The 26,570-nt window shown below is 38.0% G+C and overlaps 1 protein-coding gene across 4 annotated transcripts in view; it reads right to left on the reverse strand.

Annotated features, from left to right (window-relative positions):
* The window catches only part of ITPR2 (inositol 1,4,5-trisphosphate receptor type 2), a 224,016-nt gene that overhangs the window by 128,944 nt on the left and 68,502 nt on the right, over nt 1-26,570 (reverse strand). For 3 of the 4 annotated variants that reach the window (XM_088134864.1, XM_088134863.1, XM_088134866.1), the window contains exons 22-32: nt 15,386-15,579; nt 13,630-13,762; nt 12,226-12,283; nt 10,808-10,973; nt 7,764-7,937; nt 6,775-6,864; nt 6,557-6,682; nt 4,881-5,003; nt 4,279-4,479; nt 825-1,076; nt 113-238 (exon numbers count right to left, since the gene is read on the reverse strand). In XM_088134864.1, coding sequence (XP_087990990.1) covers nt 113-238; nt 825-1,076; nt 4,279-4,479; nt 4,881-5,003; nt 6,557-6,682; nt 6,775-6,864; nt 7,764-7,937; nt 10,808-10,973; nt 12,226-12,283; nt 13,630-13,762; nt 15,386-15,579 — 1,643 coding nt within the window. The remainder of the gene's footprint in view (nt 1-112; nt 239-824; nt 1,077-4,278; nt 4,480-4,880; nt 5,004-6,556; nt 6,683-6,774; nt 6,865-7,763; nt 7,938-10,807; nt 10,974-12,225; nt 12,284-13,629; nt 13,763-15,385; nt 15,580-26,570) is intronic. The other variant, XM_088134865.1, reaches the window with a different exon arrangement.

Here is a 26,570-nt window from a genome sequence, read left to right on the forward strand (position 1 = left end):
AATGTGTAGACCAACTCCCAGGGAAGTCCTCTCACTCTCAGCTAGATATTAAAGTAAGTTTGAATAGAAACAAATCATTTAATACGGTTCCTGAAGGACATCAAAAGCTTACCCTTGCCATATCAACCAGAAAATTCTCAAACAGCTTCCAGATATGGTTACTGGTGTAGATTTCCTTCATTTCTACTTCAGTGTCCACATAGCAATGATTGACAAAGTTCACATAGGCAATTTTCACCTGGAAGTTCAAAGAAATCTTTATTGATGCAAAACACAAACATAACCATTTGATTTTCACACCAATAGATCAAAACCGTTCCCAAAGTGTGTATTACAGTCTACAAACTTGTTTTCCATTATTGTATTTTCAGTGAATCTAAGGCAACTCTTCCTTTTTAAAGATATATAACTTGGGGACAATAACCAGGCTTTATTTCAGTAATAATACAGTATTATCAAATATCAATGCAATTAGTAAGAGCCAATCATGACTCTGTCTTCATCTAAACGGCAAAACACTGTTTCTTGTGATTTTTCCTACCCCAGCTCCCAAATCATGTTACCATTTTAGGGGAGATCAATTTCATTGTTTTAATTAATGGCTTCTTATTTTCTTGATTTACCTCTTTTGCTGTAACTGCTGAAACACAGAGCAGAAGTCCTATTTTTGGCACGGCTACTCAACATGCAATCTTTTTCCTTAAGATTCATACAGATTCTTCTTTTGTGGCACTCTAAAGACTGGCATGTAAACCTCATCTTACCTTAGGAATGTACAATCAAACCCAGCTTATTTTAGGAACATGCAGCAGCGCTCGACTTACCTCAGGTATGCAGTCATCATGAGTCACTACTCGCACTATGTCATCCAATGGAAGGAGAGAATTACACTTGATCTCAGTGTAGACATTTTTGCCTTCTGTACAGGCTGCTAGCAGTTCCACCAGGGTGATGTGATAAACCAAAGGCCCACTGTCATCTACTCGGTCTCGCTCAGAGCACATCATTTGAAGGAGGATTGGAAAAGATGCTCTGTCATTGTAGAACACTAAGACATCTTCACCCCCGTTGACTAGCTGAAACGATACCAGGAATCACTTCTCATCCACTGACATGGGTTTCTCCCGCTCCCAACTTTTAAGTCAAAAACATTAAATGTGATCACCAGTTCAGAATCATTCAAATTGTTCACAGCCAACTATGGGCTTTCTCAGCCCCACCCCACCCCAATCTCTTGATGGAGGAGATGCTGCAGGAGAGAAAAGCAATCATAGTCTTTTCTGTCCAGATGCAAGGAGAGTTGGGCTCCACTTGCAAAATCAATAACGGGGAGAAATTAGAACTCGCAGATTTGTCAATCCTGACTTTACAGGGTTAACAGACTGAAAAACAAATATTACATTCCATGGGGGCAAATTAAGTCCACAGTTAGCTCTCCATACAATGGATAAGTGTGTCACAAGAAATATGCTATGTATTTTAATCAATATAATAAATCATTGCAAAGAGGGCAAGGTTCATCAAAAGCACGAGAACAGAACTGCCAAGTTTCTATTGGAAGCTATTGCCATAAGAAGGCTCAACGTGCCTTAATCTTGGAATGATGTCAGTAGGAAGTCTTTTCATCCATTTACAGTACCTTAATTTTATTGTTATTTTCTCTGTTTTGTTTTGCTTTGTCTCATTTTGTTCTCTTTTTCTTCTTATATTTGTAAATTTTAAGTGGCAGATCTGTATCGTGGTTTTATTGCTCTTATTGTATTTGAGCCTGCTTTCATGGGCTGTTTTCTATTGTTGTCGCTACTTCACTGATCACTGACTGTAAATCACTACAATTTCAACTGTACTTTTATGTGCAGATGATATGGCATTGTTGGGTCAAGAACACAAATGATTTGCAATGAATATTAATTATATAAGGTATTTGATATTAATGAATCAAAAAGTCCAAGGCAGTTGTTTTTGACAGAAAAGAGGGGGTAGACGTTTACAAATTATACATAAATGGCAAGAAACTAAAGATGAGGAAATGGATGGAGATATTTTAAATCTTGGTAGAAAGGGTACCATGTGGTCTCATGTGATAAATGAATGTTATCAAAAGAAGCTAATATGGCTGTGTATGAAAGTGTTTCTGCTGATTTTGTTGCATGGAAATGAAAGTAAAGTATGTAGAAGAAACATAAAAGTAGGTTGAACTCAGCTGAATAGAGAATTTAAGTGTGTATGTACATATAAAAACAGTAACAGAGTAAAAGGTGAAGGGTTAAAAGGAACTGAGGAGTTTAAATTCAGAAATGCTCACCCATCACCATACTGACTCAATCAGTTATTTAAATTTAACGAAGATGCAGGGTCAATAATTAACTGGTGCTAAATAAATGTGGTAGAATACAAAAATGAGTAACCAGTACAAAGAAGTACACTGAGATAGAGAGAATGAATCAAGATTGACTGCAAAACAAATTTATGAAGGATGACTAAATGTAGGAAGATTAAGAGGAAGGGGACCAAAAATTTGTGGTTGAACAGAGTTGATAAAATCCTGAAAAATAAAGAGATGAAAGGCTTGAACAACAGTGTATGAAGGCATTTATGGTCTGGTGGAAGCAAGGATGAGTTGTAGTAAATTGTACATTTAACTATATCTTCTTTTCCCCTGTCTCACATTTTTAATTTCTTATTAGTAATTTCTTACTATTTCTTACTTCTTTTCTTCACTTTGCATAATGTTGCTTACCCAAACAGTGAATCATGCAATGGATGTGTGTGTGTGTGTGTGTGTGTGTGTACACTTTTCATGTCTCACAATGACAACAGTTGTAGGTAATTCTAGTGAACAACCATATGTGTTTTGAAATACATAGATGAGTCCAGAAAGGGTCACAGCACTGCAAATAATTCCAATTTACATATTATCCAAAATGCAATGCATTTCTGCCACCTATTAAGAAACATATATGTAAACTGCTTATTTTCCATTGCTGTTTTCTGCTGGACGTTTTTGCAGTTATTCAAGTTTCCCTTCCTGTTTGAAGCACAAAAACCCTAGGTTCATCCACTGATATTTTCCTCAACACCTAGCAGAGTTTTGGGGCAATAGAACAAAAAGGATGATTGATTCCAATGGCAATGAGTTAAGTACACTTATAAATCAGTGGGACTGCAAGTGGCGTAATTCTGGCCAAATAGTTAATCTATTTGCAATCTCATTGATTGCAGCAGAGGAGTTAAACATATCCTTTCACTCATCCCCACAGAAATCAATGCAGTCTAAAAATGCTTAAGCAGGTTGGTTAAACGATACTCCTTGATTTAATTACAGCCTAGCCATGTCACAAGATTTATAACAGGATTGAATCCTATAGATTCTCACATTTTGTCAACACATATTTGCACAAATGGCCCCTTGAACAAAGCTCTGCGCACAGAATGCAAACATTTGAATTATACAGAATGGCTCATGTCACTAATGTGGTATGCACAGGTGTATGTACCAAAAATAACTCAGTTCAAAAACTGGGGAGGTAACTGGAGTTATTTGTGGCAGCATTCCAATTATTAAATATATTATGCAAGCAAGTCACAGTGACATTAGGAGCTAGAGAAAATGACTGTTGAACCAGCACCATGGTTAAGATGCTGACCTTGGATCAGAGAGACTTAGGTTTGAATCTCAACCACTCTCTCTCAACCTATCTCATAATACCATTGAAGGTGAGATAATATGAGGGTAGAACCCATTTGCGCTGCCTTGAGCTCTCAGAGAGAATGGTGGGATACAAATACAATAAAAGAATAATGAATAATTTGCGCATTTCCTCCCTTCTCGACCAGAGTTCAAATTTGGGGGCTGAACTATACTGTTGTCCTGAATTGCCCCCATGGCTTGCAACATATGGACCCCGAAGGTGCAAACTGGGGAGTCTGCAGGCAAGCAGCAAAAAAGGCAAGATGGCAGCTTTTATCACATATTTGCAGCAGCAATCTTGACTTTTTTGACCTCCCACCCACTCCATGGTTCCTTGATGGCAACAAGGAAAAGATTCTGCTGTAAAGGAATCACAGCCACAGAGCAACGTGTCCATGAAAGGGTCAAATCCTCTCACAGTTGTTTCTTATCTTTTCCCATTGGTAGCTACAGAAATCATCGTTAACCATCTTGTAAGATGATGATATCAAATAATTAATTCACCTTTATTATGATACCGGGTTGATGACAATAACTCCAGGAGAAAATGTAAGATAAACACATGTAGCCTGCATCGCTTAACCTACCTCTGTCATAACCATGTCCTGACATTTCTTGACATATTTGCCATCGGCCTTCACAATGGTGTGCAGAAAACGCAGATATTCAACATGGCGGCCGTGTGTCTCAATGCAGTGGACAAAATGCTGTACCACCCGCTCACTAATTTCGTTGCACAAGTGGTAATTGTTTGTGAATATGTGCCGCATGGTTTCAGACTCAAGAAGCTAATTCAAAAATGGAGAACAAACAGCCATTTGTATGATAATGTAAGTGGTATTTACATGTAATTTTGGCTAACATAAAGAACCCTAATCCTAACCTGAATTACCTCCTCCCTCTTGTATCTTACTCTTTAAGTCCAGAATTTAATCTTACTCAAAACTCTAGTTCTCAGTATCCCCATCATGAATCGAAGCTGGTTAACAGAGAATCTTTGCAACAGATGGACCCAAGTTATAGGACAATATCCCCAAATTGTAGTTAAGAGATCAGACCTATTATTCTATCCTGATCTTTCTAATCAGAAAGGAGAGTCTTGGATTTTTAAAGGCAAAATCATGAACTTTTTTTGGATACAAATACCATCACCTCCAGTGAGAAACTCAGCCACAAATTAAATACTGACCCCAGGGGTTAAGAATAGGTTGAGGTGTTTATGGAGAAGTATTTGATTCTGAGGATTTCCACGACAGAAGTTCTGAAGAAACAGGTGAGCTAAGGTCATAATTTCATTCATCTTTTTGTCAGTCTTCAGTTGTAGTAATTATTTCAAATGCGAGATGAACCAACAAAAGAAAAAAAAATTAGACATTAATATTAATAGAGGCTATTTCATACATCACATGTTTGGTAGTCAGACAACACTTAAAAAGCCCACTGTAAACAGTCCATGCCTGTTTCACGTGCATACATTCCCAAAGCAACCTTGCATTTCACCTCTCTTTTTAATATCTTCCCCTTCCACCCTCTCTTCTTCTGTGACCTAAATGGAAACAATGGCATCCCTAAACCTTCTCAGGATTAAAAATGCAGTGCAAGAGTTAGATGTATTGCCTTGTGAGCCATGAAGGTGCTCAGTTCATTTTGTTGCACTTCTTTATTTATGATAGCTATCGAACAGTCCTGTGTAAACTATTTATATATTGGCTAGATATAGAGCCCAACTCTTGTCCAAGAACTCAGGTAAGGATGGCCCTTCATTTTATCCCACAACAGTAACCAGTGAAGTTGGTTGGGCTAAAAGCTCATCCACAGGGTTTCCCTGAACTTGAATCTGGGTGTCCCCAGACCTAGTCAAAATCTTCCCCATTATACCACACTGGCTGCCATTCTCCATCATTCAATGAGGCATTTCCTTCATGAGCAAAGCACTTCTCTGGATCCACTTCATAAGGTATGAAGCTGCTAAAACTGCACAGCTATTTAGAGGACCTCATGAGTTCCTCTTGTGATAGAGGGCATATGCAGAAGACACTTCCACTATGATAGCTGGTGAAGCAAAGGGAGAGCTCAGAAGGACCTCAAAGTGGTGGCAATGAGCTTTCCATCGCTGAATGATTTGTACAGGCCTATCATCTAACCCAGTGTTTTTCAACCTTGGCAATTTTAAGATACGTGGACTTCAACTTCCAGAATCCCCCAGCCAGCCATGCTAGCTGGGGAATTCTGGGAGTTGAAGTCCACATATCTTAAAGTTGCTAAGGTTGAGAAACACTGATCTAACCAATTCTATTTTTCAGCCTTTAAACCAGGGGTCTTCAAACTTTGTGATACCATTATAAAATGAATTGTTGCACCCCCCCTTTTGATATAAATAATTATTTAATTAGGTTTAAAACACCAATGCAGCACCTTCTGTGGCTCATCAAAGCGGCTTCATCTTTTTCCAGCCACATGATCCTGAAACAAGATATGGCTGCTTAAATGAGTCATAGATTTGTTTGTCTGTCCCACGTCCTCAACCAAAACAGAACCATGGCACAGTCCTACTATTTAGAACGTGTTAAAAAGAATCACTTTTGTTTCCAGAAAGACACATTTCCAAAATAATGAGCAACTTGCGAAATTTTCATTTCATTTCTGCAAAAAGTGGCAAAGAGGTATCTTAGGGATTTATTTTCCTCTCTGCAGATCTTTTGTCTATTTGTCTAGCTATTCTATGTCCAGTAAGGGACAAAAATGAAAACCCCACATTCTCGTTTTAGTTAATGATTCCAAGAGATCTGAAAGTAACTATAACCTCAATTAATTATAATAATGTATTTATTTGTATTATAATTGCTAAATATATTCCATTATTACCTTCTCATATGGTATCTGAAGAAGATCCAGCACAACACTGTGGGCTCCCATATTTTTAAGTAAGCGTTGCTGCTGATTTCGACATTTCTTATTTTGAACGCAGAGCCCTCGCAATCGGATCAAAATCTGGTGATGAAAAGTAACCCATACTGGGCATAAATATATATATATATATATATTTAATATACAATTTTACTATAATTAGTGTATCAACATACCTCCATAACTATATTATAGTTGTTACTCTTATTGATATCAATCTGAGGTTTCTTACTCCCATCTTGGACTGGACTTAACATACTTGAATCCTATCATTGCAAGGAAGAGTCACAAAGAAAAGTGTCAATTTCTTTAATTTAAAGAAATTACTTACTCTGTTGTGGCCCCTGCTGAACAGCTTCCTCCTGAGACCTGTAAGGTCCCAACACTCCTGGCCTTCTAAAAATCTAGCTCTTCCTCCAGGCACTGCCATGACATTAGTTGAGCTCAACACAGGTATAGCTGTGCTATGAGTTTGTTATAGTGCCCAGGTTTGTATTTGCGTTCTGAGGTTTTATTTTACATATATCTATGAATCCACCCAGGACTATGCATTTAAGATAGTGGCCATATAAATTCTCTAAACAAATAGATACATTCAGAAAACTGAATGGTAAATTGTATTGTTGATTTATTCTTTGCTCTTTAAGAGTGATCTTAGAGCACTACAAATTAGTTTATATGTTTTGCTTTCACGCTTCATTGAAAGGGTAATCCGTTAAAAAAAAGCCAAAGGAATCCAAAGAATCTCAAACTGTTTTTCATTTAGCATGGTAACTGAATTGCAACCAACCTACCAAACAGTTCAAACACAGCACCACATTTACATGAAGAAACAACAGTATAACTTTCAGAATTTCTAGATGAGACACTTTATTAACTGTTGCCCAGTTATAATGTCAGCCCCATTCCATCATGTTTGTGGGAAAGGAGCATTTGGTTTGATTTGTTATGGCTTGATTGCTTGAATCCAGGTTGCCTGTGCAGTTGTATGTTTTTAACTATTTTTACTGTTTTGCATTTGTATTTGTAAGCTGCCCAGAGTCTATGGGAGTAGGTGGCCGTAAAAAATTTAAGATAATAACAACAATGTTGCTTGCAAGCCTTTTGAAGCCTAGGAAAATGAAAGTAGGAAGTGGCATAAAGGACCAAGACCAAAAAGACTCACTTCAATAGGTTCATCGCTCCCTTTTGTCTGATTTTCACCCAATACTCCATTTTCATAATTACTGCTTTTTTCAACCCAAAGTTCTGATTTTTCTACAGTCAGCCTTAGCTGGTCAAGGTCAGTTTTAATTTGCTTGTAACTGTCCACATCTTGGTTAGACACCAGCAACTGTACCTGTAAATATTCAGAATTCAACAAGAGTTAAATTGCGTAAGAACAGCTATTAGAAGTGTAGAGGTTTTACCCCAAAGTCTCCTTGTGATGTAGTATTAGGAAATGACGCTTTTGGAAAATGCTTTGAAACAATAGATTTTAGACATCTGGAAAAATGAATAAAATGCAAATGATTTCATATTAAACCACATTATTTTAGATTGTTAGACACTGATGAGTATAATAAAATAAAAACAGCATTTTGTTTTCTCTTTCTGCTTTTGATTAATAAAGGAATATGCTATTTTCCCTTTATTCAACTAATTTGCTGATATACACCCAAATCTTTTCCTGAACATTTGGAATTATTTTCCAGGTACTGTATAAGTGGGTAAATTTAACTGTAATGACATGTACACTATTCATTTTCTGACAAGATGACTATAACATCTTCAAAAGACTTTCATCATCAGTTTCTATATTGTTATCATAAGCAAAACTGACTGAAAGGCTGTTGTCTTACAGAAATTATTAATAAAGATGTTGTCAATCCAGATTTGAAACTTATATCTACACCAGCCCCGAAGTTAAGCAGAAATCAATGTAAAATACAGTGAAAGTATTTTTAGTTCACTATTGAGGACTGCATTATTTGGAGGAGAAAAAAGAGAAAGTTATCACTACTCATAAATAAAAATTACAGATTGCTTTTTCTTGCAATATAGAATGTTGCTTTGTTACAGAACTAATATATGTGTCCCTATTTTAAGTTTCTTTCAAAATATTGGGTACCAACAGAATTAAAAGTCTGCAAAATAGTAAGATGAATTGTTCAACCTACATAAATTATGGAATTCAATCTATGTTTATTGTAACACATTAACCTACTTGATAAATGAAATAAGAAAGTTGCATGACTCATTTTATTTTGCACCACTTATTCAGAATTATGTAAACTGGGTCTCTTGTGGCTATTAAGAGGAAAACCAGAACCTGCACAAAAAGACAGGGGTCCCTGGAGACAGGGGGCAAAAATAAGTCAAGATAGTGGTAAAATCCTGCAGGGCTTAGATTGCATAGGTGTGACTACCATTTTTATTCTTCTGCTTATTTCTGCAGACACCCTTGAAAGAAAGGAAACTCAGAATGCCCTATTTCGTGGGAACTCCAATTTGCATATCTGAAATGTCATAATGTTGCCCACACATTAGAAAGAATAACTGTAGCAAGAAAGTTACTTTAACAGCAATGCCCAAGAGCTGAGACTATCAGAAAATTGAACATTGTGGCCAATTCCAACATTCTGAAGTTTTGTTTTACTTTGTTGAATTCCCACAGAACCACAGCCTAGAGTGCCTTGCAACTATTTCCCACTATTATCTATAGCTAGATCAGTTTATGTCCTGATGACACCTCCACAAAAGATGTCACTTAATAGGGGACAGCCACTGTTTATGTCCCTACTCAAACTAGACCCATTTCAGTAGCTGCTAGAAGGTCATTATACAGCAACCAACAAAATGTTGAAAAATAATACCCTCCCTGCTCTGCTTTGCTGTAGCGTATGGAGACAGCCTTGAAGAAGATACATGGCAGCCATCAGAAAAATATGAATTTAGCCCAGGAAGACAGGAAAGAGTGAGGAAGAAACTCAAGACTGCTCCACTTTGACTCTCTTTGGTATAAGACAGAAGGAAAGAGAAATGCTGTCAGGCTTTCAAGATTGATGTTAGCCAGATCAGGAAACAGACACAAGAAATGTTAGAACTGTACTGATAGAAGCTATAATAACAGAATCTCAAGGGCCAATCTTGAGTTTCTACCTCACCTTCTCCTGTCTTCCTGGGCTAAGTTCATGTTTCCCTAACAACTACTGCATACCTTCTTCAAGATTATCTGCACTCCTCTACCCTCACTATTACAAATTCAGAAGAAGGAAACAGCACTGTAAATGGGAATGTTACAAGGCTTTCCTTTTCTCTGCTGAAAAGGAATATCTAACCCATTGGTTCTCAACGGGGGCGGTACCGCCCCCCGGGGGGTGGTGGGAGGATGCTGAGGGGTGGTGAACTTGTTTTGGGCGGTAGGGGGGCGGTGGGCATGTTTTGGGCGGTAGAGGAGCGATGAGCATGTTTTGGCATTCGAACTTAATTTTAAAACTCCCCCAAAAATTTATTAAATCGATTATCCGGTTTACACCATTTGTACCAGCAATAAAACGAACTTACGCAACAGCTGCCCTCACGCACTTCTAAGAATGGTGAGACGAATTTGTATTCTAGGTAGGATGACCTTGAAGAACTCGACACTACGATTCTTCTCCGATCCCAACCAGCACAGCGCATGCGTCAGCTGTTTTCCCGCGCGATTAATCGCAGCGTGTGTGTAAGCTGTCTTCCCGCGCAATTAATTGCAGTGCATGCGTTGAGCATCCTTTCAATATGAATGTTTGATTTGACCCATGTTTCTTGAGTTGCTTTTCGTTCGCTTCATTTTTTTTGCATTAGTCATTTTAATTTTAATAAAAGGAATGCAATTACCTTCCAGGGCAAAAGTATCGAGTTAAATCGAACAAATTTGGTGTGTAAGTCTACTGAAAAAAATTACTTAAAATTTTTGCCTTTTATAATTCAGTAACTACCCCCCCCAAAGGGTGGCGTTGAAAAATTTTCTGCTCCTTAGGGGGGCGGCAGCTTCAAAAAGGTTGAGAATCACTGATCTAACCAGACCTGAAAGAGCAGTTTTGATTCACCAGGTAAAGACAATGCACAAATCTGAGTGTATCATAGCAAAACATGCTTGCAGACATTCATCCATTGTACCAAATGGAAAGATATGTTTATTGCAACACACTAAACCACAGCACCCAGACACATTCTGGTGGGATATACCTGCTTGAATGCTTGCAGAACTTCTGCTCGCTGACTGAAGTGTTTAAACAACAGTTGCAGGGCTCCTGAAAGCAAAGGTGGGTAATCGTGCATTATAAGATGAATGAGAACTCGCAAAAACGTCCTGCCCCCTTCATCATCTAGTTGCACAGCATTCTTTTCTTTTCTGCATAAAAAAGAAAATCTAGTGATAATAAAACATTCAACATTAAGCCTATTTACATGGAACATTTTGAAGAGAGTGTTCATTCAGACATGAGCTTCACTCAAAAGTTGAGGAGCAATCATCTGATCAGATTCTTGGAGACTTAGTCAGACTAATGGGAACAAAATGAGGAATAACAAAAAATCAGGAAGTCCATCTGTTTAATATGCTAGGCTCCACATTTGCCTAAAACTAAGAAGTCCGGCACTAGAACCCAGCATCTTATAGACTACAAGTCTCACCTATAATTGCAATTTCAGATTTCTTTCCTGAGCCTGTACAGTTAGTCAAAATAAGTTGCTGTTTTAGAGACTTCCTTACCCTGGGAAACTTGGAATCTAATCACCTGAGAAATTTTGCCTTTGAATGTTCTCAACTTTGCCTACTGACTAAGACCATACAATATGCCTTCATAACTTAGCAGGAACCTGAGAACAAATCTAATTCCACTGATATTATTTATGGGTAATTTGTGGATCTGAAAAAGAACGTAGTAGTGAATCTGCAGTGATCTCAAGCTGTATAACTTACTAGCAGGGATACCATAATTAGTGTGTAGTAAATGCATTATGACCATTCATTTAACGACTGTTCAAAGTTATGATGGTGCTGAAAAAAGTGACTTATGACCGGTCCTCCCACTTATGACCATCGCAGCATCTCTGCCAGTTACATGATCAAATTCAGGTGCTTGGCAACCAGCATGTATTTGTGATGGTTGCAGCATCCCATGGTCATGTGATTGCCATTTGCAACCTTCCCAGCTGGCTTCCAACAAGTAAAGTCAGTGGGGAAGCTGGATTCGCTTAACGACTGCATGATTTGCTTAACGACCATGGTAATTCATTTAAGACCATGGTGAAAAAGGTCATAAAATTGGGTGTGACTCAGCGACTGCATCGCTTAGTGACAGAAGTTCCAGTCCCAAACATGATCGTAAGTTGAGGACTACCTGTAGTGAGCCATCTTGAATGCTTTTGGTTAAGTAGAAACAATTGGGCTTCTAAGCTTGAACAAAGGTTATTAGAAGTTTGTAAAACATTCTGAAGATTAAAAATTCTGCTATAGAGAAATGGGAGTACATTGATAATATACTCCAGATACTGTCCAGAGAAAATATAAAGTTTAATTAAAAGTACTAGTTAGCTCGACAGAGCAAGACAATGGAAAGCAGTTGGTCAAGCAAAACATCAGATTGAAGGTTTGGGCTTACCTGCCAGCAAACATAGTTTCTGCTTCTGCAGCAATTTCATCTATATCAGGAACAGCTGCTACAATAGAAGATTGTGTAAAGTCAACACTACAAAACCCATCTTCTTTCCTAATTTTGTGCTAGAAAGAATTGATCAGCAGCAACTGGTATGACATGGAAAAGATTAATGATGCTTTGACATACTGCCCAAGGATGATAGCTCACTCACTGGTACTTTGGGCTTTTCATTGTGGCCAAACTAGGCCACACACAAGTAATGATGCATAAACTAAGCTGTACTGGTCCATAAGAAAAGTTCTACAATCCATAGTCAGGGTCCATCAAACCCAATGGCACAAACTGTGTGCAAGATCTGAACCTCAGATCCCTCCAGATCTTCAGATCAGGCAATCTGATCTTCAGATCAGGCAAGATGTAGCAAAAAAGAAGTGGAGGGAGGGAAAAAAACCACCTGATCTTGAAATCATGAGATGAAAAAGTTCATGAATAAAGGAACAAAACTCCTGACCTATCTAGGAGTTTTCCAGATAATGCTAACTTTCTCAAGGTTCTCTGCAATAAAAACATGCACGTGCTTCTTTTCAACACTTAGAACTTTTCCCCATTTTACCTAGGACGTGGTACAAACCTGCCCTGACAACTACAACTGTGCGGCACTTCACATTTGATTTCCAAAAGGGGTTTCAGGGCACATCCATAGCATCTACCTGCAACAGCAGCAATATTGTTTCCTAGAATTGCATGAACCCAGGAAAAGACTCCACTGCAGACATTTTTTTTAGAGATCAAATCTAAGTGCTCCATAGCTCTACTGGCAACATCTTTTTTTTTTTTCTACTGTGTCCCCATGACATTTTCTTTGTCTTGTCTCCAGCCCATGACGAAGACAGGCTTAAGCTGTCCTTAGCTATATCAGCATTTTGTATCAGGTTTTAGGCTAAGAAGGTGTGTGTGCAGATTTTTTCCCCTATTATTCATGTAACATCTGAGGATAATCTCAAGGTATGTAAAAATCTGTTAGGCTTTGTCAACCATGACTGAAATGCCTGCAGGAACTGGAAATAGAGCTAGTAAAGGCAGGATAGGAATCAGCAGTGGACAGGACACATTTTATGCCTTCAACCAACTCAAGAATGCACGGAGCATACTCCACCTTAGCAATGAAGAAAAGCCAGGAAGGGTTGCAAGATCCCATGTTTTTTGTCAAAATGACAAGAGCAGTGTTGTTCCACAAACTCTGCCCTTTTCATTCCTGCATGTGACATCATGATGCGTTGTACAAAAGGGGTGGACCTTGGATCACAACAGTGTGATGCTGCTTCTCCATCTGTTCTCCCTACAGATGCCTCGAAAAAGGCCCTAGTTTAAAAGAAATCATTGCTACTTTGATTTATTCTGCTTTACCTGAGGTGATCGTTGGTGAGTCGGGTGGAGATGCTGTGGAATTATCAACATTTTCATTGTTCTCCCCAAATTCCTTCTTGTAAATAGACAGCATGTAGGATATTCTGTAGTCAAGCCGAACGCTAAGAATAAACTGTATGACATAAACAGACTTTTGAGCCTCTTTTTCAGGAGCATGTGAAGATCATTTGTTTATGAAATTCAAGTTGCTACTATTGCATTAAAATATATTTAATAATGAAACAAAGCATTTATCATTTCAAAAATTAATCTTTTTAAACTCTTCATCTTTGAATGTTTGAAAAATAGTCCTTATTACAGGTAGTTCCCAGTTTAAGAACAAGTTCCGTTCCCAAGATCTGTCCTTAAGCTGAATTTGTATGTAAGCCAGAACAGTATTATTGTATAATTGTCAGGCCCAGCCCAAGGACGACGACGAAATGGTCCAGTTGAGTATAGTTCCTTTATTTGCTTACACCTCAAAGACAGAATTGTCAGCTTCATCCCAAAGAACTCCATGAGACGATGCAAATACAGTTCTGTTGCGTTTATTAGCTTCCACCTCAAGACAGAATCTCACCAGACTGAACCCAAGTTCCCAAGCCAGCCAGACACAACAAAGTGAATTCCTTAGGGAGGTGCCAGTCTCATCTTCTTGAACTTCCCACACTCCTGTTGGGGGCTAAGAACACGCTTATCTCCCTAAGCATGGCCTTCATAAGTCCATTCCATCACAGAATCTTGCCAAACTAAATCTATACTACAGCAACTAGTGGATATACCCTGGGAGATTCTGGGGCATGGCTGTCCTGAACCTCTTACTCTTCTCAGGCTCCCCCTGCGGACTATGTTGCTTCTTGCCTCCTCCCCACTCCTGGAATGCACCCCCTCCTTCCTGATACCCTTGATCTCCCACAACACTCTCCTCCTCATAGGTACATTCCTTCACACTAATACTGTATAAGTAGTATTGTGTAATGACTCGAACCATTGTGCATTTAACTTGAATCATTGTATACTTAACTCAAATTTTGCTACAGTAGACTCCGTTCTTAACTATGGATTGTCTGTAAACTGGCCGTTCTTAACCTGGAGACTACCTGTATTTCCAGTATTATTAATCAAAATGGTGTTAAGTCAAATCTTCTGTTGGGCAGTTTAAAAAACTGGGCATAGAATTCTAATTTTAATCCAAACTGATATCTGGAGAAATGACCCTCCCCTACATCTTCATATACTGTATGTTGCTTGGGATGAAACACAAGGCCACATGATTGGATTTAGTCTCTCCTTTTCACCTCTGTCTTGCATTTCATCATCTCCCCCATATTTGCTCCAGAAAAATCTCCCTAACTCTGCAAAGATCTTTAGAATCTTACGGGGGGGGGGGGGGGGGAGGAAAATACAAAACTGTATGGCAAAAAGGCCTGCAACAGAAGGGTTAAGCAAACCATGTTTAGTCCGTTTCTCAGAATGTAAATAATAAAGAGGTTTATTTTTTGTTTACGGCACCAGGCCAGAAAGCAGGAGACTATGAGTTCTAGTCCTGCCTTGGGCATGAAAGCCAGCTGGATGACTCTGGGCCAGTCATTCTCTCTCTCTCTTTCTCACAGCCCAACCCACTTTACAGGGTTGTTGTTGTGGGGAAATAGGAGGAGGAAGGAGTATTAGGTATGTTCGCTGCCTTGAGTTATTTATAAAAAAATAAGAAAGGTGGGATAAAAGATCTAAAAAAAAAATAGAGGGTGATTTTTACCTGTAAAATCTCAATAATTTTTAACTTGGTATCCATCACAGTGACATCTTCGCTCTCCACAATGTTGGTTTGTTTGCTTCGGTGGACAACTGGGGGAATATCAGGTGAAGAGATAGGAAAGATAGAACCTCTGCTGAGAACCATTTGAGTCATCATCTCTCCCACACCATGAATTGTTCTCATGACATTGTTTCCTGGGAATAAGAAAGATAAAAAGGGAAACTCTGACAGGCAACAGGGAGGCTGAGAGTCATGAGATTGACTTATAAGAACAATAATAAAGTAAGTTCCCCTAAATTGAACTCAGATTCCGGTGACATCATGGACGCATCTGTTCAGTTTGGGCAGCAACTTCCTAATCTAGCTTATAGCTGGGTAGGTCCAACCCTTCTTAGCATTTTGTGATCAGCTCAGATTGTCTGAGGTGCCCCTACATGTTCCAGGTGTAGTCAATAGTGAATTACACCTAATTTTAAAAATCTATGAGTCTGCTCCCATCTACAAAGAGCAAAATGATCAAATGTTTGTGCTTGGCTCACCAGCTGGGTAAAATCAAGACATCTCTTCATGCCTCTGAAAAACAAGAAGGTCTCATCTTTCCTCATTATTCTAGAATGGGATGTGCTCAAAAATCTGTCCAAGAAATCACTGTGCCTATAAGTTCCACATTGCCTATCCTTCTCTTAATTAAAACATGCTAACCAAGAACAAATCTGGACAAAAGGCACACCCTCCCAGGCAATGTTATTGTGTTAAACATTAGGCTTCTAGCCTAGTCTTTTCTTTGATACGCTAGCTCTTAATTGAACAAATTTTGTTTTCCATAGAAAGTGTTAAAAGATATAACTGCTCCATCAGCACCGTTATATGAACATATATACCCTCATCTATTCCATCAGTAGTGGCTCTGTTATAACTGGCATGAGAAAATTTATGCCTTCCAGATGCTGCTCTCGGCTTTCATCAATAACGGCCATTTAGTTGCCAAGCATGGCAGAAAATAGTAGTTCTGTAACATCAGGAAAGTCTCAGGTTTCCAAGTCCTCTTCTACTTAAAAAATATTTCCTGACTTGCTACCTGATATTCTTTTAAGTGCAGTTGCCAGAAACTATCTGAAAGCATGGTCTGTATCACTGAATAATGGCCATGCCAAAGAGTATCAATTCTCAAACATTTCAGTGAAGCTCATTCATAAAACCACAATGTCAACGTTTTCTTTGGAGTATCTCCTATAAAGCTAAACCTTACTTTTAAAACAAGTAAATAAATGGGACAGACACACCTATTCTGAGCCTTTAACAACTTCACAACTCAATGAAATTTGTCAAATAAAAATGATACTCTTACTAATCCTTCCCAGAAGAATAATAGAAAGAGACATTAGAGAAAAGCATTTCAGTTAACAGTTAAGAAGAAATTAAATTAAGGGGGATTAAATTCTTTCTATTTAAACATCGTAATTTTACACTACATTGAATTAATGCAGCTGGGAAGAGTTCTAACAGGGAAACAAAACAATTTAATTTTAGCATTTACAGTTGAAATAGGTTATGACACAAGATCTAGTTTATATCAATCAAGAAGAGCAAAAGTCATAAGCATATCAGCTTTAGATGAGAACTTTAAGAAATTTCAAGAGCAAGGCAATTATATTTCAAATTAACACAGAGCAGGTGTTGAAAAAGCTACTGGAGTGAAACAGAAATCGCAATTATGGTGATTACCGGGTGGGTTTTTTTCCCCCTCCTTCTCTAAAGGGAACCTGGAAATTTTTGCAGAACAAGAATTACCAAAGTGCTAAACGTGCTATTCTGCATATGAAAAGAGTGAAAGACAAGAATCCCAAGGGAGCTCTAGCTGATCACAGAACATGTTGCTATCCAGGGGTGTGCATGGGATATAGTCAAAAAAGTCAAGATGGCAGCCACAGCAGTGTCATTGAAGCACCATCAAAGCTTATGTGACACACCTAAAAAATGGACAGTGTTGATCACACCACTGCAGGCACCATCTCACTTTTTTTTATCAGACCCTGCAGACATCATTATTATGGAAATATCCATTATGCGCAAAGCAATGCGTCACGTTAAGATTTATACTCAATATATTAAATGTAATGGAAAGAATATCATGAAATTAATTTTTATTTCAAGATTCTTTTAATTTTCTTTTACCTATTGTCACAAAGTCACTGTCATAAAAGTTCATCACTTGAAAAGAAATCCTCTTTGTTGCACTTCAACAAAGGTTGAAGAAACCCTGGTTTAGATAGTGAGTTTGCCATTATTTATTGACTGATGTGATTTATATCCTGCTTTTCTCCTTCAGCAAGTAGCCAATGCAACTAAGAAACTTCATCTAGAAGTATTCTCATTCTTTAAATTGCTCCCTGGCAGCAATAATCTTGAATCTTTCCTTCTACAAGGGCCACCATATCTGGACTGCAAAACTCCAGAAGATCTCTAGATCATAGGAAGACAGAAACTTCCAACTCTGATGATTTTCCAGATTTTTGCAGCCCAGTGATGGTAGCACAGTGGAAGTAAAGACCATGTAAATGGAGTATTTAGTGAATGCTTCAACACTGAGCAAGGAGTAAGAAAAAGATTGAGGTATTCCCTTGGTTAATTCATGTATTTATGGATGACTGTATAAGGAATTCTTGTTGCGACTTTAGAGGTGTGTTGGTTGGGGATGTCAAAGTGCATGGGGGATTTTTTTGTATATGTATGATACTGTAATGTTGGCTGAAAATCCAAATAATATGCAGTGTGCTAGCTAGACTGTGTGATGCAACAAGGAGTATGGCTCTGAAAATTAAAGTATAAAAGATGAAGGTAGTTGTGTCGGAAGGGGAAATGGACTTTATTTATTTATTTAATTTGTATGCCACCCATCTCCCCCAAAGGGTGACTCTGGGAGGCTCACAATTAAAACCAAACACCCATGAACAATTAAATACCACATAGATAATTAAAATTAATTAATCCATTAAAAAGACAAACTGCAAAACAAACCCTATACATAGTAAGTTATATATAAATGGGGGGGGGGGAATCAGAGCACGTTGGTGAATTATTTTGGTACAAAGTTTACTAAAGATGGAGAAAATGATGGGAAAATAAGATGTGCAATTGCAAGTAGAATGGTAGTGGGTAATGTGATCTCTTGCAAGGAATAAATATTTGTTGAAATACATGACAAGGTTGTGTATAAGAGCGTGCTTCTGCCCATATATGAGGGAAGAGTGAATGGTTCAAGAGGAAAGGGAAGATGGAGAAAACATTGACTCGATGGGACTGATGAGATCCTCAAAAAGATAGAGGTGAAAAGTTTAAGGCCAAAAGGCAACCTATAAAGAAGTATATGGATGTCGTAGAACTAAGAATGGTTTGCAAGGACAGAAAGATACGGGGGAATAAAGTGAACACTGTTAGTATAAGCTAGTTTTAACTAGTTGCCCTTTCTTTTTTTAACCTCATAGCATTAATTCTTTCGCTTAGCATTTCTTACTTCTTTTCTGTGTTCTGTATAACACTGCTTACTCCAAAAAGTAATAGTATGTTAGGTATGTCTGTATGGGTGTATTTTAAATTTTGAATCTTTTAAAGAGAGCCAGTTCGGTGTAGTGATTAAGGCATCAGGCTAGAAACCAGGGGACTGTGAGTTCTAGTCCCATCTTAGGCATGAAAGCTGGCTGGGTGACCTTGGGCCAGTCACTACTGTTAGCCCCAGGAAGAAGAAGGCAATGGCAAATCACTTCTGAAAATTCTGCCAAGAAAACTGCAGGGACTTGTCCAGGCAGTTGCCAGGAGTTGAGACACCTTCAAAGGTATGCACACACACACACACACACACACACACACACAATGTTTCAAAACAGAAACATTTCTGTTGGGTCATAAGGCAACAGCTAATAAAGATGACCTGCATGTAATGCTAATAAGAGTAAGTCTAAATCAAATAAGTAGAGTTATATGTCTTTGGGTTTCACAAGTGTTTTTCTCACTCAAGAACAGCCTCATTGTTTTATCTGATATACTGTATAGAAGTATTTCTTGATGACTGATTATTTAATATATAAGTAGCATATTTATTTCTTGAAGAACCCTAAACATGATGAAATCAATGATTTTATCCACATGGAGGGTCATTGATCATTTTAGGGGGTCTTGGTCTCACAAAGTCTGAGCTTCTCCATTACAGATGTAGAGCAGTTAAATTCAAATGCAATTTCTCACACAATATCCGCCTGCTGCACTATCTTCTGCTTAACGTATTGTTGGAAATAAATGTTAACTAGCTGTAACTATAATTCATTTACCACTATGCAGCAAAAATAAAGCTGCAGGTGTGACAGTAATTTAACGACTACAGACTGGCAAGCGTTCAGATGGGAAAGAAAGTACTTGACATATTTTAGATGGCAAGTGTCTGGCTTTCGTTCCACCTTATTTTGAAGTTCTTGTCTCCTGCTGAAAGTCAGTTGCTGTCACAAAAAATCAGAGTGCACAACTCATTTAATTCAGCAGAATTAATACATGCATTTTATTCTAAAAGACATTTCAAGTTTGTTTTGAATACTTCATCATGTTTGATATGAGTTATATCTTAAAAATAAAAGTATACCCATGCTGAAGGTGTTTGTTGAATTCAGGTCCAAAAATACATTTTGAGAGACTTCTAATACTAGTCTCAAAGGAGAACAGAACATTTGATGTCTCAGCTCAGATTAAACCCTGAATCTGAGAAATCTCTGAAGGTAATTCTCATGAAATTCATGGACCACCATGAACTTGTACATTTTTTAACAGCAACTTCTTCCCTTTTTTTTAAATGTTAACTTGGCTCCTAAGTTTTAGAACCATCCACGCTTCCCCAATTTAGGGAGGCTGAACGGAGATAATTTCTGAGTTTCATCCAGTAGGAAAGATGTCTCCCATCTGTATGAATACAGAACAAATGAAGAACTAAAAACATGCAGTACCTTGAGGAACACTTCAACATTATAAATAAATCACACAAATTACTAGCTTTATACGTGGTGTTCACCTCTATGGTGTCAAATGTTCAGAAATAACTTTCCCAAGAAGTAATCAGGACATAACACTCCACCTCAGAGATATTTATCTGCTGTGATCCACCAAAACATAGCTGAATCATTTGGTCTGGTGGCCTGAATGTATCTTTTTGGACACCTTTCTCTGTCCCCTTAGCAGAGCTTTATTTATGATCCCAAAGTAATCAAGGACTAGTGGTAAAATTTCCCATAATTTGTGCTTATAAAAGGTGACGATTTACAACTTCAGTTCACGTGATACCAGCGTACTATTATTCTAGCAAATTACCTATCTCCAACAGAGAAAATAAAAATAAACATGTGTAAATGCTTCCTTGTATGCATGAATCGGCAAGAAACAACATTAACAAAGGGAATTCTGGAATCGTGTTTGAGTTAATAGCAAGATATTGCCATCAAGTGAACTAAACTATGCAGAATACCAAGTACAGCCTAAATTACTATTAGCTGGTTGAGGTATTCAGTTTTGTTTCTCCTACATTAGGCAGCCCAAGCATAGTATGTGATTCCCTCCCACAAACCAACTGGCACTTTTTAGATGTTTTTGCATTCACTGAGAAATGGGTTCCTCTAATCCAGTGTTGTCCAAACTTGGCCACTTTAAGATGAGTGGACTTCAACTCCCAGAATTCCCCAGCCAGCATGGCTGGCTGGAGAATTCTGGGACTTGAAGTCCACTCATCTTAAAGTGGCCAAGTTTGGACAACACTGCTCTAATCACTACAAACTAATAAAATGTTGCATTCGTGCATGGTAAACTGGTGAGGGATGCTGAAATGTATAAGTTCCTCTGCATAACTTTACCATCAACTATACATCTTTAAAACACCTGTTTTTTCCATCACGCCATGTAGTTTTACAACAAGTTAAAAGAAACCAGGAAGGCTCATTCTAAAATGGTACACAACATGTTGGCTTATTTTTCCCTAAGTTTCAGCGGGTGACAGGGCTTGGCCAATTTTGTCTGGGTTCAGAAGTTAAGCAGGATCAAGTCTTCTTTACTTAACTTGGATGGGAAGTCAGCAAGGAAACAGGAGAAGTAAAAAACATCTTGAAAGAAGACAATGGCAAACCATTTCTATATTGTGGCCAATAAAATGATTGATGTCTCCTTCATATCCCCAAGAGTCAAGTGTGACTTGAAAGACATTTTAATTTTTATGTATATACACTGTTATGGGGGGGGGGGTGACTACCCAATGGTGGAATATGGCATGCTGAGCTATCCGCTCCTCCCTTGACCCGGCCACTTTCTTTATTTTAGCCAGTTTACCTTACTAGTTACTTCACTAGAGAGCAAGGTAAATTAAGCAGGATGTCAAGGAAGAAGATTCTGTGTAGAGGAAGGGGATCAAAGCTTATTTGGAAGAGCTAAAGGATGTTGAGGAGGTACCTTTCCGCAGTAAAGAAGAAGATGCAATGAGAAAGAAAGTATTCCCCACAGATGGGGATGGATGCCTGATATGGACTGACTTGGACATCTAATAGAACAACTTAAAAAAGAACTAAAGGCAGAAAGGGATAAACATACTGTGGGAATAACTGAAGACTTGGCAGGTACTGTATGTCTGAGCAAATTAATATTTAAGGAAACGTCATGCCAAATAGCAGACATAGCTTCAGGCTGTCAGGAAAGCTTGTAACATGGCCATGCTCTTGAGATAAGTAACACTCAAAAGAATATCTCTGAAATTAAGATTGAGCCAGCAGATATACAGGAGAAACAATTTAAGGATTAAAGAAGGGTCAGGGAAAACTGGAATAATCAATTTGACTTATCTTTATTTCTAAGATTAATGACCTAAGCTCTGATTTGAATTTAATAGATATAGATATTGAACTTGCTCAGGGGTTCACTCTCCTAGGAATACACAGAAACCCAGAGATGATCAGATGTGTTAACTCAAATATAAAAAACAATTTTATAAGAAAATCACGTGATCTGGAGATTAAATGTGATGATGAGAGAGAGTTCTTCTTCCAAGACATCAGCATGGCTACACTGCAGTGAGGAAAGGAATTTCAACCGCTAATAGAAAAACCTGAGCAGAATGAGATTCATTACAAATGGGGATTTCCTTTCAAGCTAATTCTTTTCATGCCACAAGGAAGAAAAGTTATTTCAGCTTTGACTGAGATGTGCAGCTTGTTGGCAGAGCTCTCTAACAAAATGTGAAGGAAGCAATCTCCAAGCTGTCCTTGGGATTGTGAAAAGCAGGCTCAGTTCAAAGCTGAAGATAAGAATGCTGCACCAAGAGAATCTATATTGGGTGTATGAACTCTTTTTGAGCCTTTAAATCTAGAGGAAGGGGGAGGAGGGAATAAGATAAATAGAAAAAAATAGGTAAAAGAATAATGTAGGTTAAGCTATAGCTAAAGAAATACAAAAAATAATTTTGGGAACTTACTGACTGGGGAGGGAGAAAGAGAAGGTTGGAATATAAGGGTTTGGCACAGTGAAGGGAGTGGGTTGGGGAAAAGGATAAGGGAGGGGGTGATTTTCAAAAGAAGGAGGGCGAATAGAATGAGGGAAATAATGTATAACAAGACTGAATAAACAAGATTGAATGTTTTCACTAAAATGATGCTCCACATTTGAAAGTGCAAATATCTAGTCTTGATAAAGGATTCTTCTCCTCTAACTCCTTTAATAACATATATAGAACAGGATAATCACTACGGTCTGGCTCAAATTATACTTCTGAGAGGATACAACTTTTACAGAATAATTTTTTTTTCCTATAGCAACAGTGAACCTCTCAATACAGAAGAGATATAGCAATGAATAGGTGACAAGTTACCATGGTTTTTCTGGTATCAACGTAAATCTCTACTGGGCAATGAGGAGGTTAGAGCTTCAACAATTTGGCCTTACAACCATTTTGAGAATTTAATACTTAATTATCTAAACCAAAAGGAACCATTTCAAAAAGTTATAGGCTATTATTGCAGTTAGAAATAGGAGATCTGCCTCTTCATTTAAAGGAAACTTAGGATAATGATCTTGGTAAACTGATACCAAGAGGAGGTAAACTCATAAGGGAGACAAATTGGTAGGCATGATGGAAATCAGGTGACTTCACCTCAGCTTCAATGCAAGAACTTCAGTGGAAGATTATGCATTTCTGGCACTTGACTCCAGTTAGATTAGTCTACGTGTGTGTGTGTGAATTAACTATTCTTCCAAAAGTTGAAGAGGTTGTCAAAAAAAGGTGTTTCATTTGTGGACATCATGCAATAAAGCTATAACCATGGAGTCCTTGGGGTTTCTCCATTATCTACTCAACTTTAGCAGCTAAAATAATAATAATAAAGCTATAACCTTTTGATATACAATTTTGGGAAGATAAGCATCATTACTAAACAAAGAATTGAATGCTCCCCAGAGTTAGGGCTACTGTACTTATTTATGGGACCAAATCTCAAGCTTAAAAAATAAAGAACATTATCTACTCAACTTTAGCAGCTAAAATAATAATTGCCCAACACCAGAACACTTTAGATAATTCAACAATTGAGATGTGGATTACTAAGGCTTCTTCAGTTGCCACATTAGAAAAGATTACAGATAAAGTAACGGAACTGCAAAGGCAGGAACCACAATTTTATCAAATTTGGGCAGACTTTATATTTGCAGAAACTGGGATTGTCTTTGGCCAGGCTTGATCCATAACTATCACAGTGTCCTCAGCTTCCCATAAGATCAGCCATTCTCTAATACTCTGCACCACAAAGGGGACCCTAACCCATAAACATAATTAAAGTTTGCGCTTGTAGCTAGAACCAGGACTTCGGTCTAAATGGGAATTTGAAAAAGACCTTAGTAAGTTATGTATTACTGATGCTGTGGCCAAGGTTTACTTAACACACATTATGAGTTCATGCCATATAAGTACGAGCCTGAGTTTTGCAACGTAGAAACTTTGGGCTAAAATAAGCCTTTCATAACAACTTTGTAAGTCAATATCTGTGCACCTCCCTTAATTTCTTAGTACAGGTAGACCACACTTAATGACCACAGTTGGGACTGGCAACTCCATCACTAAGCAATGCGGTTGTTAAGCAAGACATCGTGTGACTGCAACTTGTGATTTCACTGCTGGCTTTTCCATTGACTCTGCTTGTCAGAAGCCAGCTGTGAAGCACGCAAATGGTGATCATGTGACCGCTGGATGCTGCAACAGTAATAAACAGTCACCAGTTGCAAAGCATCCGAATCTCGATTGTGTGACCACGGGGACGCTGTGACAGCCATACATGCAAGGACCGGTCGTAAAGTTACTTTTCAGTGCTGTCATAACTTTGAATGGCTGCTAAACATGGTAGTCATTAACCAAGAACTACCTGTATAGGTAGTCCTCATCTTATCACAATAGGGACCAGAAAATTTGTTGTTAAGCAGTATGGTCATTAAGCGAGGCATCATGTGACTGCACCCAACTTTACAACAGTTTTTGTGGCAGTCATTAAGCAAATCACTGTGGTCATTAAGTGAATCATGCAGTTCCTCATTGATTTTGCTTGTTGGAAGCTGGCTAGGAAGGTTGCAAATGGTGATCATATGACCCCAGAACACTGCAACCATCATAAATACATGCCAGTTGCCAAGCGCCTGAATTTTGATCACATGACCGTGGGGACACTGTGATGGTCGTAATTGTGAGGACTGGTTGTATGTCACCTTTTTCAGTGCCATCGTAACTTTGAATGGTCACTAAACCAATGGTCATAAATCAAGGACTACCTGTACCATTTAATGTTTGGCAGAAGTATTGCAAACTATCTCCAGAAAGCCAGTCAACCTCAAAATCTGAAAGATGGTAGGCATAGTATTGTGATTAAAGCTCCGCTGCACATATCAAAGGGGCGGGCTTCTGATTGTGACACCATGCCATCTTGCAGATTTCAATGCACACACCTTCCCCCTAGATAGCACTGCAAAAGAGTGTGAAAACTTTTGGGACCTGCAGGTATATGAAGACAACAATCCAAGCATTAGAGATGTGGTTGATATACCAATTGGGGGGAAAAAAATCATTGTTCTGAGTATGCATAAATAAACAAGAACAGGAAGGTCAGCATGAGATGATATATGTAGCTGGTGAGTCCTGTAACTGAAATGAAACATTTGAAATTCTGAATCACCCACAATGGAGCAACGGTTGGTGAAGATGACAGAACTAGCTTAGATGGCAAAATTAACCTATTTGGTTAGAGAAAGATCAACAACTACATTTATCAGTGACTGGAAAGCCCTTATGGACTTTTTCCTGAAAGAAGAGTAAAATGAACTTGTGATTTATGGGTTTGAAGATTAGAAAGGATAGCTTATGGAAAGAAGGAAATCATGATGTAACCCTAGAGAGAGAGGATAAAATTCAAATGCATTTATAACCACTGTCAAGAAGATCGGAAGCCACTTCTTCATAATCTTTTCTTTTCTTTTTCTATTTTCTTTCTTCCTTATTCACTATTCTTCCTTGTTTACTTTGTTTCTTTTCTAATATTTGTATTGTTTTTATCTTGTTAAAAATTTCTTCAATAAAAATTATATTAAAAAAAGAAATGAAACATTTTTTAAGATGGGAAAGAACATACTTTGTCAAAAATGTCCCCAACACCAGAGAAATCAAAGCATGAGCATTGTAACCTTTGTAGCAAAAGAAAAAGAGAAAGAAATAAAAACATTACATTCAGAATTGGCTGCAGATCATTGAACCAAAAACAGAAAATAGATCATGCCTTCCCAAAATAAATTACAGATGTTTTGGGGAAGCAAAAATTAATCAGAACAGGAGAATTTAATCATCTGGATGTTTTCTAGGAGACAAATTCCACAGATCTCTAATTCAGGATATGACCTGTTACCAGCGTTGTTGAGCCCTAGTATGGAGGTGAACAGAAATCACTAAAACTAGGAGCCTTAATAGTATGAAAAACAAAACCCAACATTTGTTAGAGCATGTCTGTTGAGCTTTAGTGTCAATCATGCAGTATGAAAAAGATGTAGTTCAACGATAAGTGGACAACTTTTAGGTATAATTCTTACAGCTCCCCTAAATAAATGAAATGAAGAAGATATTACTAATAATTCCACTTCTGAG

Source organism: Python bivittatus, unplaced genomic scaffold (assembly GCF_059951505.1).
Source record: "Python bivittatus isolate LINGU-HERP-01145 unplaced genomic scaffold, Pbiv_v1 ctg000120_np1212, whole genome shotgun sequence".
NCBI classification, from domain to species: Eukaryota; Metazoa; Chordata; class Lepidosauria; order Squamata; family Pythonidae; genus Python; species Python bivittatus.